The 16,687-nt window shown below is 44.5% G+C and overlaps 1 protein-coding gene across 1 annotated transcript in view; it reads left to right on the forward strand.

Moving 5' to 3' along the window:
* The window catches only part of gli3 (GLI family zinc finger 3), a 108,665-nt gene that overhangs the window by 30,590 nt on the left and 61,388 nt on the right, over positions 1–16,687 (forward strand). The window contains exon 3 of the mRNA XM_044028941.1: positions 12,399–12,620. Within this exon, the coding sequence (XP_043884876.1) occupies positions 12,399–12,620 (222 nt within the window). The remainder of the gene's footprint in view (positions 1–12,398; positions 12,621–16,687) is intronic.

Below are 16,687 nucleotides of genomic sequence, written 5' to 3' on the forward strand. Positions count from 1 at the left end.
CTAATGATGTTCAGAGTGTGGGCCTCGCAGCGACAGCTCCAGTCCCAGGGAGATGTGTCTCATGTCAGACTTTGCGCCAGACAGACTCCAATAAGAGAAGCGGGGAGGCGGCGGGGGTGGGTTGGGGCTGGGTGTTCTTTAGCACAGCTGGAGCGAAGCCAAAACTACAAGTGCAATTCTGCGACGGTTTTGTTTTTCCCTCCGTGGTATTTACAAAAGTGATTGAGCACATTTCTGGGTGTCACGGAGTATCTCATTACTCTCTTAAAAGCTTTTTTATCCATCCACATGCTCTTAGATATGCACATGTGTTCCTGCATACTGCAGATGCTCTGTCATGCGTGCACGCAGACACATAATCTCTAATTTTCTTTCCGTTTTTTTTTTTGTTTTTGACACGCTCGGTGCAAATGGAGGACGAGGTCGTGATTATTAACTATTTGGTAACCTCATGACTTCATCTTCGGCGCTGTCAGAGGCGCCGCACATTACGTCTCCTCTTGGCTCAATGGGCCCTTTGTTCTGGCTTGGCTCTGGAGCAGCTCAGCATGGGGCTGCGTGAGTCCAACAGTCCCACTGCGGCTCTGGAGGGAGGGAGGGAGACGTATGGATGGAAGGGAGGCAGTGGTTGAGGAGCGAGTGGGAAAAAAAACCGGGCGAGTGGGAGATGCAAGGGGCTTCAGGAGATTTGGGAAAGACATGGGAAAACGGAGAAGACCTGAGAAAGTGAGGGATGACAGCAGGAAACCCTAAGTGATTAGCACGGGGAGAGAAAGGGAGGAGGTTGGATGTCAAGAGGTAAAAGTGGGAGGATGAAGGATGGTGGTGGTGGGGGGGTGGGGTGCAACATGCTACAGGTGAGTCCTAAAGCAGCCTAGAGCAGCTGAGTCTCTTTCTATGATAATTCCCCGCACCGCTCGTCTCCCCCGTCCCCTTGATTCATTCAGTGCGGACACCAGATTACAGAGGCAACATGTCAGCCGAGCTGCTGCAGCCATCCTCGTGTGGAATGTGGGATTAATGGCAAAGTAATGCAGAGATTAGAGGAGGAGGCGGTGTTGCGGTGGGAGCAGAGGATTCCGCTGGCGGGAAGTGACAGGAGAGGTCATACATGAGGGGAGCTCATTACCGAGAGCGGACAGCGGCAGAGGGAACGCGAGAGGACGCAAGGGCAGAGAGCGTCAGAGTAGAAGATATGAAGTGGAGAACGGAGAGGTGAAAAGATCAAGGGAAAAACGACAGATAAAGGAACGTGTCCCATGTATGAAACATTAAAGGAGTATTTTATCTGCGAAATTGTCCCCCGATTAAATTTGCATTAAATTCTCTCTCATAGTGTAGTCTTAAAAGTTTGAGACATAGGATCCCGTGCTCTTCTTACATAGTGTTACTTTTGCCGCATACAGCCCCTTCAAACAATGGATGTAAGGAAGATGTAACTTCTCTGAAAGCAGGACCAGTTTCTGACAAAGAATCGTGTTGTCGGCTTTCAAAAAGCACCAACTCTGTGTCTAAGAAGTGATGTGTACACACGACTAATCGGCAACAGCAAATTCCAACAGTGAGCGCATTCTCTCCTCGTAATGAGGAAATGTTCTTCATCAACATACTTGTTCACAGATGAAACAGTATATTGGGTTACCAGCACTTTACCAAACCCTTGTTGTAAAGCGTCCAAGTTGAAGAAAAAACTTGTTTCTGTACAGAAAACAACACACAGAGAAACACAAAACACACATTCAAAGGTGTTAGGCGTGTTATACGTCAGCGAGTGCAATGCATAAACTTAGTTGCCCAACTTGCAGAACTTGCAGAAAGTTAGGGGAAACTTTGAAGTCTGTAGTTTAATGTGTACCCTCCAAACCCACAGCCTTCACCCTATATTGTGCTTTCTTTTGCATTATAGAGGCATTTATCTAATCACATAGAAAGCACCCTTCCCGCTCCCCTCCTCACCTCCAGCCTCTGGCCTCCACCCAGCTCACAGTGGCTGCGTCTGTTTGGCCAACACAGCAGATCCTCTAATCTGCAGAGCTTTCCCTGCCTGCTGCAGACACTGTAATGAAGGGGTCCAGGTCTCACCTGCATTTTAAAGTCACAGAGGGGGTGAATAACCCTGTTATTTTATTTTTTATTTTTTCAAAAGCAGACATTCCCATTCACGTTTAGGGCCAGCGAGGGTCAGGCCTGAAGTTGTGTAGTGACTGCTGTAATGATGATGGGGTTTTGGAAAGCAAACGATGATTGACCGGTTTATAAAGGATCCTTTGTGAGGCGACTTGGGACTTTTATTTTTTTGGGTCCCGATGGAAAGAAAAGAGATGTGGAAAAAGAGCAAATGTTGTTTTAAATAACTAATGTGTAAAAATCAGGATTTTTTTTTTAACACCAAGCAACTTATTGCACGTGCAGAATGGCCTCTCTCCGTGGGAGCAGGGCGAAGGAGTCACTTAAGTTGTGTTATTTTTACAGTGTTTGGCTTGTAGTTTGGAATTTGATTGTCATGCTCTCCGGTAAAAAGGCCTGACGTCCAAATGTGACGGGTTATGAACAGTAAGTGTTACCAGCTGCCGTATCAAAGCCCTGGGCGTGCTGTTCATTTAACCCAGATCCGTCACAGTTTCGTTTAGCCCCGGATTCAACCTGTAATGTAGACATTCAGCACAGAGAGAGGCATCGGACTGAGACTAATGTCGCGTGATTGATGCAAATCAACTCCCAGCTACTTTCCACCTGTGATATGTTAAAGGTAACCGGCTATATTTGGCCGCGGTACTTTCGAAAATGAACAAAAACATTAAATAATAATCAGAAAATGTAACCCACGCTACACGTCCGCACCAACAGAGTGAGATCTCATCCACATTTAGTTTAATTATGGGCCTGGCCAATTATCAAGGGCCGATATTATCGGTATTGTCATTCTATTTAAACAGTCACCCATATTAAATGATCACAAAGTGCATCTCTTCTTCTGGGCAATTTGCTCTCAAGCTCCTGTCTATTGGAGGACAGCTTATGCATCATTTTATTTTATTTACATTTCCTATGAAAGGGTAGGTTTAGGTATTGATAAATATTAAAGGCATTGAAACAAAGTTTTGCGTTGCAATTTGTGAAAGATATTTTTATCTATGTGATTCCAAATATCGATTATCTGTCTCATGAACTAATAATAATCAAAGCATCAAAGCAATCGATGACGCTGCAGATTGTAACTCCTCTGCTTAACTATTTTCCATTTTTCCCCAAAATCCAGAAAGAATGTCATTCTTCATTTACATAATAAAACTTTCCTTTTTCTGCCTGTGTTGTCCATCCAGGCTACTGAAGAACTCGATACCGAGCCCCTTGCCTAAAGTATATGTAAAAGGCTAATTCTTAGGCTATGAAAACCAAAGAATTCTTATTTTAAAGAGATTATACACTTACTATAGAAGCATACTTGGATGGTATATTCAACATGTGCCAATAAATCCTCTTAAATGTTACACACTGGCCCTTTAAGCATCACTAGAGGCTGTGTGGTAGTAAACATACTAAGCATGTGTGCTACATATACTGTGTATGAGGGGTTTGGATCTGCACTGTACTGCAGGAGTTCATCTGTCTGACGGGTAGCGTTAATGACTGGAATCAAATCCCTGTTTCTCAAACAGATAATCACAAACAGAAGGAGAAAAAGAACCAGACAGGGTTTGGATGAAAGTGTGGTTGGAAATCCCTTAAAATTGTTCACGTCAATGCTCATGATTTTTAACTTTTGGAAATCTGCTTCCTCTTTTCCAAGACAGTTTTCACTTCTCTCTCCTAAGCTGTGGAGCAGGTGTGAGAGTGGATGAGTGGCGACAGAGCAGGCCGTGAATTACAGCATCCAAACATCCACAGGCCTAATCACCACAGAGAGAGAGAGAGAGAGGGAGAGGGAGGGGGAGGGAGAGAGAGTCCACTCTGGACTCAGACGTTCACCAGTCATTGATAAAGTGCTTAGCAGCAGGAAAATTAATGAATCCGGCCTGACTGGGAGAGGGGGGTTTTGGGGGGTTGAAGGGGAAGGAGAGGAAGAGGAAGAGGAGGAGGGCTGTTGGGGGTGATAGGATGGGTGGGTGTGTATTTGCCGGGGTAATCCTGTTCCAGCTAAATGGCTGATCCCTCTCATTCCTTAGATATCAAATGTCAAAAGTTAAATTAGCCTGCTAGCCTCAGATAGGAGTTAACATGCTCTTAAATGGGGGGGGGGGCAGCGGTGTATGCCCCTATGAGATGGTGGGCAGGTGCCTTTGAAGTGTCTAATTATCCAGCTCCTAGTGAGTGCCGGCTAACTGTCTTAATGATGGCTCTGCTCTGCCTGTTCAGTGCACCACACCGAAAATTGTGAACATGCATTTTGACGGCGGCAGAAACACGCAGCATCATACCATGTTGACATCAGAGTAATGGAGGAAGGGGGGAAAAAACCCGCCGTAAAAGTCTGAACTATTAAAAGTGAAGTGAAAAAAGTTTATGATATCATCCTTTACTGTAAGGTGGAAACATTCCCAGTGGCCTGTTTGGATTTGGATTTGATGTGCTTGAAATTGCTGTATTATTTTTTCTATTTTGTCCCAAACTGTTGGCTCTGTATTTCTTTGCTTTGGCTGGATATCCATTTTTCTTGGCGTGCGGCTCCTAATCTGAGTGCCACAGACTTGGTCCGAATCACTCTGGTGTCAGAAGTGGGATTCCAATGCTGAGGCCCAGTGGAAAGCTGGCCCACTCTGGTCCATTGGGCTGCATGCCCAAATTCACCCCTAATAAACCCAACAATCCCAAATGGACACAATTCGGCCCTATTCGACCCTGGCACACAATCATTTCACATTGTTACAGAGAACAGCTTAAATGACCAACAGGTTAGGGCTGATCATTGCTGGACTGTGACTGTCTGAAGCAATGCTAATGCGGTCTATAAGCCAATCAGAGCCCTAAGTGGTTTTCTTTTTTCGCTTTAAAGCCTTGATGAAATGCATCTCTTGGTTTCTGATTCCTCAATGAATGCAATGCTAAGGTGACATGTGAGTGCAAAACCTTAAAAGCTGTAACTCTCCACGGTCAAAAGTGCATCAATGTGCATTTTAGAGTCAGACCTTTCAGCTCTCTCGCTGCATTGCTCATTGCTTCCTCACAATGTAGCCCTGATGAAATGGTAGTGGGGTTTTGAGCTGCTCTATGGTGGGCCTGTGCCCCCAATGGGTGAATAAGGTGTAGCTAGGGGCAGCCGGAGGCTTGGCACGACGCGACCCTGCTGTGAGCCTGATTTGAGGTGAACGCAGGGGAAAAATGGGAAGGAGTCACGCAGGCTTTGATTTGCCCCTCCCCAGCCTCCAGGCCTGGAGGCTAGAACTGTGAGATGCTAAGTTCTGGGTGCATCCCTGCAGACACCCAGCGGCAGAGAACAGGCTGGGACCGCGGGGCCGTGCAGCTGGGGGTTGGGGCCTGTGCTGCCGAGAGCCAAATTGAGATGTGGGAGTCGTCAAATTTGCCTAGATGAATATTAAGGAGGGCATTTGTGGGCACTGAGTGGGAAATCAGGAGCTGACAATAGACTGCTAACCAGGAGCGGGAACATCCTGACCTGCTCATGCCTCTCTCTGCAATTCACCCAGACATCAGTCACACGCCTGTGGTTAAATAATGCACCACTATGGATTCACTCTTCAGAGACAGAATCAAACATGAGCGCAAAGTTAGAGGGAGTGAACTTTATGTTTACTGATGTTCCTGAGAGCCCTGACTGATATAACAAACTATCCTGCCCACAGATGTCTGGGTAATGATCTGGTTCTTTCTAGTGACATTCAGAAGATTTGGGGCTACTTCAAATAGTGTTTTCAGGTAGAAATGATCAATAAATCTATTTGAATGTAATTCAATAAGAATTGTTTAACAAGTGCTTATGGTTTTCTGTCGATAAAGAATTTTAAAACTGTAATATCTTGGTCAGGAGCTAAACTGAATTTGTGCGAATGATCGATATTGACTGATTTGAAACCGCATCACGTGACCATCCAGGTCCTCCAGGCATGCACATGCAGGTGTAAACAGGAAGTTGATTCTCTCCTCTGCCGTTGTTTGCATAGCTTCAGAGACGTTTACTACAAACAGTGGTGAAAACTAGCACAGAAATGCCTGTTCTGTTATGAGACTGATGACGAAGTGAAAGTGTTTGCACTGAGCTTGACATGCAATGCCGATCGAGTTGAGTCGAGCTGATAAGAACCAACCAGGAAGTGGATTGTTGTCACATAGATTTATTAAAAGAGATTGAAGCCAGCAGTGTTTTTAAACTTTATTCTTGGAGCTCTAAAACGCTGGGATTGTGTGGACAGCAGGCAGATCCAGAGCAAAGTCTATGCATTTTTTAAAAAAATGTTTTAAACAAAAACAAAAGTTGCATAGATGCGGCCTCGTTTGTGAAGTGAGCGTCCCCAAATGTCACCATGTTTACCCAGACACAAACAACTGCATGAGGACTCTGTAACCTTCACATTATGCAGAACTGAACTCAGTTGCGGGGAAGGCACCAAGCCGTTTGTGGCACGGAGCCCAGTAGCCAAGAAGTTGATCAGAAAAATACCTCACACAATTGCAGTAATCCCCCTCTGCGCTCTTGTCATGTTGGGTTTGGTGGAGTTTGAGCGCTCTCTCTCCTCCCTCCCTTGTCTTCCAGTCTGCACTAATCGTGAATGATTCCCTCTGTCTATAGCATCAATGCCAGGGCCGGTGAATCAGGTGCATAAGCCTAAGCTGCTTGGAGAGGTGCTCTTATTAAACTCTAGCCAGCTGCTGGAATTTTTCTTCCCCCTCTCATTGTTAATTGGGGAGTCTTGAGTCTTTCCTGGGAGTTGATTTGCAAGAGAAAGAAAAAAAAGGAGCAAGAGATTATTGCACAGGAGGAGAGGGCCTTTGAAGAAGTGTTTTGTGATACCACTGTATATCCGCCACTCCTCTCCTCCTTGTTTCACTCTCCAGCCAGAATCTGTTTGTGCCACTGACAACAAGGCTTTGAGAAGTTCGAAGGTGGAACAGAGCATATGTCTGGCTTTGGCTCAGAGGTGCAACAACATTCTTCTGATGTTTAGGCACTAACGGAGAGAAAGCGTTGCGGTGAGCAGTGGCCCTTTGTGCACCCGGGAAACACACATGTCTCGGCTTTAGATACTCGCTGTGTGAATGAGTTCGGGCTGGAGGGCAAATCAGATGCTTGAGAGTCAAGGACAGTTTGGCATGTGGAGGAACAGCAGTCCTTGTTCTTAACCTCTGCCTCTAGAAAATACCTTCAAAAACAACAAGCCGAGGGTTTTTGTTTTCTCTTTTCATTTCTTTGAATTGCCTGGGCATCCTTAACTTCAGCCCCACCCTTTGTCCCAGAGCCCAACTCTTAAAAAGGAGCTGGCCCCACTCCATATCTCATTATCTCTTTTAAAATTTCATTTTGTCATTGCGTCCATGCTCGCTTTTAGATTCCGCCATATTAAAGGCCAAGCATAGGGTTTTCTCTGAAGGTATTTGAACCCTGAGTTTTACAATAGAGACTCCAGACAAGGGGAGAAAAGGGGGAAACCTGGGCTTTAGGAATTTAATGAGTGGCTTGCTAGGGGTGAAAGGCGGATAAAAAGCAAGTGAGGGAGAGTAAGAGAGAGTGCATTTGTAGAGGGTTAGAGAGGGAGAGGGGAAAAAGAAGTAAGGAAGAATGCAGGAATGGAGCACCAGGTACCATTATAGTGGCAGAGAAAGCTCCTGAAATACTAGAGCTGGGGCGTGTGCTCTGATCAGGATGGCAGTGAGCACAATTACCTTCTTTTCAAATCCTTCAGTGACACTGCAGGAGGAAGGAGGACTTTGAAACTTGAAAGGCAGGAGCTCGCTTTCAACCTCAAACGCGAGCAGGAAAGGGCTCTGAAATTTGTTCAGTGCTCCCCATCCACCATTAGCTTGTTTCTTCCTCTCGCCTCCAGGCATTTAAGCGCTTTTTGAAAAGATGTTAAGAAATTCAATCACCATAGAGAGAGAGCAGGATGGTTCTTTTTTTTTTTTTTTTTTTTGAGAGGCATGCTTTCCTCTGGTCCACAGAGGACCGGCCTGCTGCTTTTGTGTTGGACTGAATAGACCTGCAAACTGGTAGAGGACTGGATGCAGCAACCATGGGAAAAGAGGAAATAAAAGTGGAATAAAAAATGAGGGAGGGGAAAGGGGAGCGGGTCTGTTGGGCGGATGGTCAGAGTTAGAGAAGTGTTGCAGGGTTGAACTTTTCAAAGTTGCACGTGTTTACCTGTGTCTGCTCTTTCTTGATTACCCCATTTTTGACAGATATTTGACATGTTATGAGGATACAAAGGTTTCCGCCAGCAGGTGTAAGAGAGAAACCTTACTTGAGACTCCTGCCTGTCTTCCTCTGGTCAGGGGAGTCAATTGACCCTTGTGCTGCTGAGTGTTTGTTTAACCATTTAAGGTGCTATGAAGGAAAGCAATGAAGCCCCTTAAGGTGGTATATGGTCAAATGATGAACCCCCCTCTGTGAGTTCACTGTGGTGACGGGAGGGGGCTGGTGGGACTGTGACACCGCTGTGATTGAACTGTTAGTCGCTTGACCTCCCTTGGAGGAGAGAGTCATATCTGAGTAGCAGTGGGGGGAAGAAGAGAAAAGAAGGGGAGACAGAATGGGGGGAAATAGTGGAAAAATAATATTTTCAGAACTGAGCCGTTGAATCCAGTTGTGTTTTATTAAGTTTGGATGAAGATATTTTATGGAGGTATTTACACGTTGTCAGCACTGACTTCAGCCATCGCTGAGATCCAGCCTGGGACATTAATGCACGCTCTCACTGAAAACACTGCTGCCATAGGGAATCAAGGAATAACTGATTTTAGCCACTTAACCAATGGCTCAATGAAATCAACGCTCGCCTAAGTCTGCAGTACATTAAGAATGTGCTCACCATTTTATCTCAGCATTGGTCAACCTTTTCTCGCTGGAAAATGAAGTTTCCTACTGGCTTATTTTCTAGTACCAAATCCCATAGAGAAAAACCATCACAGCTGCCTCATTTTATGTGTTTGTGTCATTGCGGTGGATCCATACTGAAGCCCAAACTGTGACACCTCAAATAATTCTTAATTGTCAAATATCAGTATGAATGCAGGACAAAGTGCATTGATATGCCGGATGTGAAAGAGCAGAGAGCACACAGTGGCAGGCAGCACCATACACACAGCTACATGCTCTGCCCTTAGCAGTGCTCGCTCCCAGCATAGTTTACAGTTTCCACTTCTTTCATTCCATGTCAAGAGATGAACCCAATTTTCAAATCCCTTTATGTTAATATTGCGCTTTGCAAGAGCAGACCTATTAATCCAGCTTTAACCGTATAAGTGCCATTATTCCCTTAATAAGATCACTGGCTGTGCCGTATAGGATTAAATACTTATATCATAACTGACACTGTCATTTCCTGCGGATGAGAGAGGTTTGCCTCTCTGGCTGTCAGTTCCGCATTAAGAATCCTTGAATCTGCTGCCAGTACTGTGCCAGGGCACGTCTGGCCCCCGAATGCAGGTAATGAATGTGGGAGAGTGAGGGGAATAAAATCGGGACCCGTGGGTTGCTCCTCCTGCTCTCTTCTCTCCTCGCCTCTCTCAATCTTATTCTCTCTTCCTGTTTGTCTCTCTCTTAACCTCCCCCCCCTTTCTGATCGCCTCTCTTCTTCGGTGAAGTGGCACAGCATTATGCTGGTCCTCCTCGGTACTTCAGGTAGTGCTCTTTAATCTGGCCCTCTGCTCTGTTCTTAATTGGCAGTTGGATGCTGTTTGGTTGCAGCGCATGGTGGGGGAGCTGCAAGTGGCACTGCAGTGTTTCGCAAGGTTTCCTGTGAGCGACGTTAATGGAAGAAAGGGCATCAGAGTGCACTGATAACCAACACTGTCGGCGGTGAAATCATAATTGCATATAATCAGGGCTGAACACTGGGACTGTTTGAAGCGGCAGCTAATGAAGGAATCGGGGCTTGAATATAGAGACGAGAGCAAACTTTGTGGATCAGACTTGATCAAAGAGTTGATTATGAGGAGTGGATTCTACAAAATACAATTTACACACTACTAACTGTAATTTTAACATGTTACTTAACAAGGTACAGAAAACAAATGAACAGAAAAAAACTTGAAGTTCATCCAAACCAAACTAAGAGAGTTGTCTTAATAAAACTTGCTAACTTCTTCCACACACTTTTTTTAACAATGACACAGAAAAAAATATACATTTAAGATTACTGTCAATATAAACGCACAGGTTTAAATAAAAAAAAACAGAAACAACCTAACTTTATATTACAGATTTAATCAAGTCTGTGAAGTACCACACCACAGAAAAGTCTAATTCCAGGTCAGGAGGCTAACTAACCTTTATACATGTCAGTTCAAAGGTCACGCCACCAAAGGCGGAAGGTCATATTCTTTGTGGTGGAGCTCAGCCCCTGAACTCAACTCCTTATTTAGCCCTTTTACCCATAATGCCAGTGAGTTTTCTCCAGAAACCCCACTCCTTCTAGTTTTGCCCCCAGAGAAAAAAAGAAAAAAGATATTTTGAGAACAGAGAGAGAGAGAGAAGGAGGGCAGGGTTGAAACTACTCATGACGCTGGTTAATGGACAGTTCGGAATGCAGGCCTGCGTTGCCTCCTCCATGGGAATTAATTTCTTTATCAAAACAAAAGGCAGAGCTCAACTTAAGATCAGACCTTTGGGGAACTGTGCCCAAATTTCTGCAAAATTAAGAGGTCGGGATTTTTTTTCATCAGTGATGCCTCTGAACTCCCATGTCTGGCGCTGCGGAAGGCAAACCCTGGCAGATTTAGGCCTGTGATGCTCAGTAGGTTTCAGGTGTACAAAGCTGATCCCCTTCTCCTCCCTTTAACTGCTCACTCTACGTGAACTGACTTTCTTATCATATTTTTGGGGGCATTTTGTGTGTGTGTGTGTGAGAGAGAAAAGCAGTTTTCAAACGTAAAAATAGAAATTTCCAGAAAAAGTCAAAGCCAAGTATTAGCGACTACACAATACCATATTTTTTCTTCTTTAATCTTAAAATAATCCCACATGGCTCATATTACTGCAACCCTTACTCACATTCTCTGGTGCTTAATTTATGATAATAAGGGTTTTTGGATCATGTCCGAGTTTAAGTTTTTCATTTTCCATCATCCAATTAATTGATTTTGACTAATGGCTCATCTCTACCAATTTTCCAAACAGGCTGTATAATAGAGCTGCAACGATCGATTAATCTGTCGATTATTTTCTCGATGAATCGTTTGGTCCATAAAATATCAGAAAACCTTAAAAAATGTGGATCAGTGTTTGTCAAACCTGGAAATGATGACGTTCTCAAATGTCTTGTTTTGTCCACAAACCTAAATGATTAACTTTGAATGATTTCTTTGTTATCCAGAGCAAAGAAATGAAGAAAACATTCAAATTTAAGGAGCTTAAACAATCAGAAATCTTGTTTTAATCATGAAAAAAACTTTTATCGATGATCAAAATAGTTGTCATTTCATTTAGTAATCAATTAATAGATTCATTTTTTCAGCTCTACTGTACAATAACTGTGTATGAGAACATCAGGCTAATTCAGCAGGAGGGAAATTCAGGCAAGAGTAGCATGGAGGATGCATCAAGGATATTTGCCCTTGTTTCAACCAGGCCTAGGGGGAAACCTGATCACAACATGAACAAGGAGACTCCCTCTTTCCAATCTCCCACTTGTAGCAAAACATTTTTAAAGGTTTTTTTAAAAATCAAGTTCAAAATGTCTGCTGGCAGTCTGGCTGTGAGTGGTTTGATGAAGTCCGGTGCAGCTGGGATGATCAGGCCTCTTGTACTGGCACCTCCTGTGCAGGACCAATCAGCTCCCAGGATCCACCTACACTCTCCCACACATGTCATTCACTCAATCATGCACACCTGTAGCCCATCTCACACTCACATGCACTCTTGTTTGCTCTGAAATATCTAGAACTTTCCCTGTTTTGTTCTTGCATGGGCTGATTTGATCCAGAAATGTACCAATGGAGCTTGCAGGAGAAATTCTGAAAATTGTGAAGAATGACTTTTGCGGACATCTGTGTTCTAACATGCAGTCCCTTTGGTGCAATTCTAAAACTGGCAAACCATTATGGATGAGCCGATTCAATACTCAGTATCAGTATAAAATCTGATAAATAAACCTAAAACCCTTTAGGAAACAATTCATATATGTAAGTCTTCTTCCTTGCTATATGATACAGAGTAGTATCACACTTATATCGTTTACGGTAGATACTCAACATCAAATTCATGTTCTCCTCTTGTTTTTTCCTAACAGAGGACGAGAGTTCAGGCACACCTTACCACCGCGAGCGGCGCAATGCGATCAGCTCCCAGGTCCCGACCAACGAGGAGCCCTCCACCTCCACAGAGGAGCGTCCCTCCCTGCTCAAGAAGGAGCTGCACAGTTCCCTGCCCCACCTGGCTGACCACGCCCTGCCGTACCGAGGCACTCTGTTTACTATGGACCACCGCAATGGCTACCTGGACTCACACTATCGTAAGTCCACTTGTCAGGAAATAATTCTGAGTTAATTTATTCAGTAACGTGATTATAGGACATGATTATAGGCCATTCTCTACTCTGTAGGTGAGAGGCAGGACTGCAAGATGCTTGATTAAGTCTGACAGATTAGCCTCTCTCTCTTGTGCTACACACACACACACACATACATACACACTTGTCTTGTGCTAGGGAAGTTAGTATGGGGAACGGCCAGTGTTCGCTTCTTAATTCCCTCATTAGGGGCCTGTCTGAGCACAGTGCTGTGCTTTCTCTCATCAACACACACATCAAAGCCTCTTAGCATCGCAGATAGAGTCAAACCTCACTGCTCCCCACTCTGCCTCCCTCTCTCTGTGGGACTCTGTGAGAGACTGTGAGAGAACGGCAGCGAGCGAGCGATAGAAAAAGAGCTACACTGGGAGAAAGAGAGGGAGAATAATGGCTCGAGAGATTGAGGTGAAGCTGGAGAGCTGTGGCTTGAATGAGATCCTGAAGATAATTTTGAGAAACAAGGTGAAAAAGAGAGTAGTGTAGTTAGATAACATTGCAGCTTTGTGTTTCTGCAAAGACAGAACAGGAGATAGATGATTGTGGAGTAAGGGGCTGATTAGAAGGTTAATTCAGCAGCCACTGTAGCCAGGACTTAGGCCCAAACCCATTTTTACCCTTAACCTCTTTTCTCTTGGGGTAGTGTTAAGAATCTAGCCCTACGAAATGGTACACCCCTTCAAGAACGTGATCCATCATCACGTACGCAGATGTGACGTGTTTTTTTGCCTGAGAATAACCTGCCGTTATTTTGCTACCGTGGACTAGCATTAATTATCAAGCTCTTGTCTCCAGCAAAGTGGAGACAGGTCAGAAAATGTCGTCGTTGTCTGGGAATACTGGTGGACCAGTTTATGGTTTGTACAAGAGCCGGCAAACAAGCTGTTTTTGTGGATTGCATAGCCACGCAACATGCTAACCAATGCGTTTATGATGGTAACATTAGGGCCAGATCATACTTACTGCATTCATTTCCACATACATGCACATGCACACTGTTCTGTTCCGCATTCCACACTTGCATACTCGATCTCACATTCCATTTGAATTTCCTCGTTCAACCTCAGTCAGGTTTATGCCATGCCGACCCTTGCAGACCTAGAAGTATGACCTGGCTCTTAGTTTCCTTGAATTTGGTCAATCTTATAACCTTCTGTTTGAGAAATCTCTGTTTAAATGGCTAGTTAGCATTTACATTTCCCTCCCCCCCTCCACCTCACCAAGAATCAAGACACCCTACGCCTACCTGTGCAAAACTGAGGGTTAGGGCTAAGTGGTAGGGGTAAGGGGTGGAATGGGATTAATCCTTAGCCTGGATTTGATGTGATAGCTTGTTTAGTTTGGTCTTTGAATTGGGACAAACTGAGTGGGACAGAGTGATTTTAACCCGCTGGCTGTAATGAAAAGTCCAGTGGACCCCAGCGTTATACTGTAACTCTATTTATTCAGCCACTTCATTAGATTCTGCTCCCCCGTGCTTGGGTGCCTGATAGTCACCAAGGTGCCTCTTTAAGGGAAAGGTTACTTAAAACCAGGCAGTGGTGCCGTGGACAGGACGCTCAGGGCCAGAACATTACTGCCCATTACAACCTGACCTAACTCAGCAACACTGCCACTTCTCATTTTATGTATGTGTGTGGGTATATGTGAAGGAGCTCTGGCGGTTCCAGACCACTGAAGCCATTGGGGCAGGAGCAAAGGGGGAGGAGGAGGGTCACTGTGAGGCTTGGGGTCATATGGAAAAGTCACAGTCTGAAATGGAGAGTTCAAAAGCAGCAGGAAAAGTCAAAAGGGCCGTAGAGCTTCAAGGGGATTTCTTTGTGCACTGTGGCTCAAGAGGCTTGAAGTCTGCAATCATAAGAAGCAATAAGTGGAGCAAGTGTTGCTTACTGGGAAGGTATAGTGATATAACAGTGGAATCATTTTTTTGATCAACAGCAAATAATTATTATCTTCTTGAATGTATCAAGCAAAGATAAGAAACATTTGCTGATTTTGTGAAATCATTATTATTATTATGAAGGGCTGCATTAATTAGTACTAGTAAGTATTTTCACTCTCAATTAATCTGATAGATGTGTGGTTCACAGAATGTCACAATTTGTAGGTTCATTAGAATTTCTCAAAAGAATTCTAGTAAGATTGGTTACCGGTGTCTTTAAGAGGAACAAACCAATAAAAACATAAACAAGTTGGACTTAAAAACAAAGCCTAGATGGCTTGTTGTGTTTTTCATTGATCCTCTCTGTCACTTCTCTGATCCTGACTCTGCTCAAGAGGAACTGTGATCTGAGATGTGAGAGCCTTGCTGTGTAAAACACCTCCTCCTGGCCCCAGGTGTTGAAGACATGGGGCGTCCCTTAAGGCGGCGGTCCCATTTTGTCTGAGTGAACCCAGTACTGCAGCTCAATCCCCAAGAGCTCCAGTGGTCTGAAGGTCAGCAGCGCAAGAGGGCTCCCCTTAAACCTCCACTTCCCCTTCCTCCCTCCTTCCCTTTCTCATCTGCTTTGAACCAGAGGCCGGTAGCATCTGTCGCCACTACACCACAAGGTGTAAAAAAGCGACTGGCTCCTGTTCTGGTTCCATTACACATGTGAGCACACATTTTTTTTATAGACTCACATGCAGCCCTTACTCCACCAGCGGCAGTCCCTCTCCATGAGGGCTTTGTCACCTCCTAAATTCATCCCAGGTGTGTGCATGTGTGTGTCTGTGTTTGTGATGGAGAGGGGGCCCTAAGTCTTTGTGCTGTGCTTGCAGAGTGCACCACGCCAGGCAGCAGACAGCCAGGTAAATCCGATTACTCTTAGCGCTGCTGTGTGTCAGTGCTTAATGTGCCTAAATGCGATGGCACCTGCAGCCTCCCCACACCTGGGTTTTCATAATGGTAGCGAAGCTGCGGGAAGTGTGGGAGTTGAACAACGGGAAGAGAGCAAGGAGGGGTTAGGGGGGTTTATCTTCAGGGGTCTGTGCTCTGGGTAAATCTCCGCTATTCACCCAGACTTGTGGTCTCCCACTCCTCTTACGTCCGTGGCCTAAGACTGTGTTTACTCTGGTTTTTACACCCACTTGAGTGCAGAAAAGAGGAGACACTAAGGAAACATTGCCCCATTGTTACCATTAGCTAATCGTTGTGTTGCCTGAGTCTTAGCTGCCTTTCTCTGGCAAACACTGGATAAGAGTCCATATCCGTCTTACCACAATACTAATACATGGGGCTTTGCTGTGGGATAAGAAGAAAGGATTGAGATGGGGATTAATGGGAAAGAAAATGTTTTCTTAAGATCTTAATTGTGTTGAAATGTAAATGGGATGCACAGGGCTGACATCTGTTTACATTATGTGCTGATTAGCTGGTCAGTGGTCCTGCAGCAACAGTGAACCCACTTGCTGGCGAAGCAGCTCTGCTTCTTTAGAGGCGCTGCTCTTCTTTAAAGTTTCTCTTTCTTAAACACTTGCCGTCTTTGCAAGACTAAACACATCCACGGAGGGACTTAAATCTTTTCAATTGCACTCTCTTGCAAAAGTGCAGAGAATGTTAAGTGAAAGGGAGGGAAGCACTGAGGAAAGTCAATTTGCCAAGCCTTAAAGACAATGCTTGAGGTTTTGTGGCCAAATCAGTGATACAGTAGATCACTGATAGAAAACCAGACACATTGTCTTTTCAAACAAAAAAAGATCTGTGTCTAGACGAGTGTTCCAGCTCTGTCTCAGACGTAATGTAATCATTCCATGTGTATTTCATGTGGGTATTCTCCTCCGCAGCTCTTTCCTTAGTTTAAAAAAACATTTCTACCAAGAAACAATAGTGAAGGGTCATGGTCAAGAGACAAACAACAATGTGAAAGTGAAACTGAAAGTGTTTTTCCACATCTGATAGTTGAATTTTGGCTGATAAAGAGTCTCTGTTTCTTTCTCCAGACTAAAATGCTGCCCAGGCATTTCAAATGAAAGTGGTCGCAGCTATGTTTTAAAATGTACCCATTTTCATTGGCTTAAAATCCTGGGGGTAG

This window comes from Solea senegalensis, linkage group LG1 (genome assembly GCF_019176455.1).
Source record: "Solea senegalensis isolate Sse05_10M linkage group LG1, IFAPA_SoseM_1, whole genome shotgun sequence".
Lineage (NCBI taxonomy): Eukaryota > Metazoa > Chordata > Actinopteri > Pleuronectiformes > Soleidae > Solea > Solea senegalensis.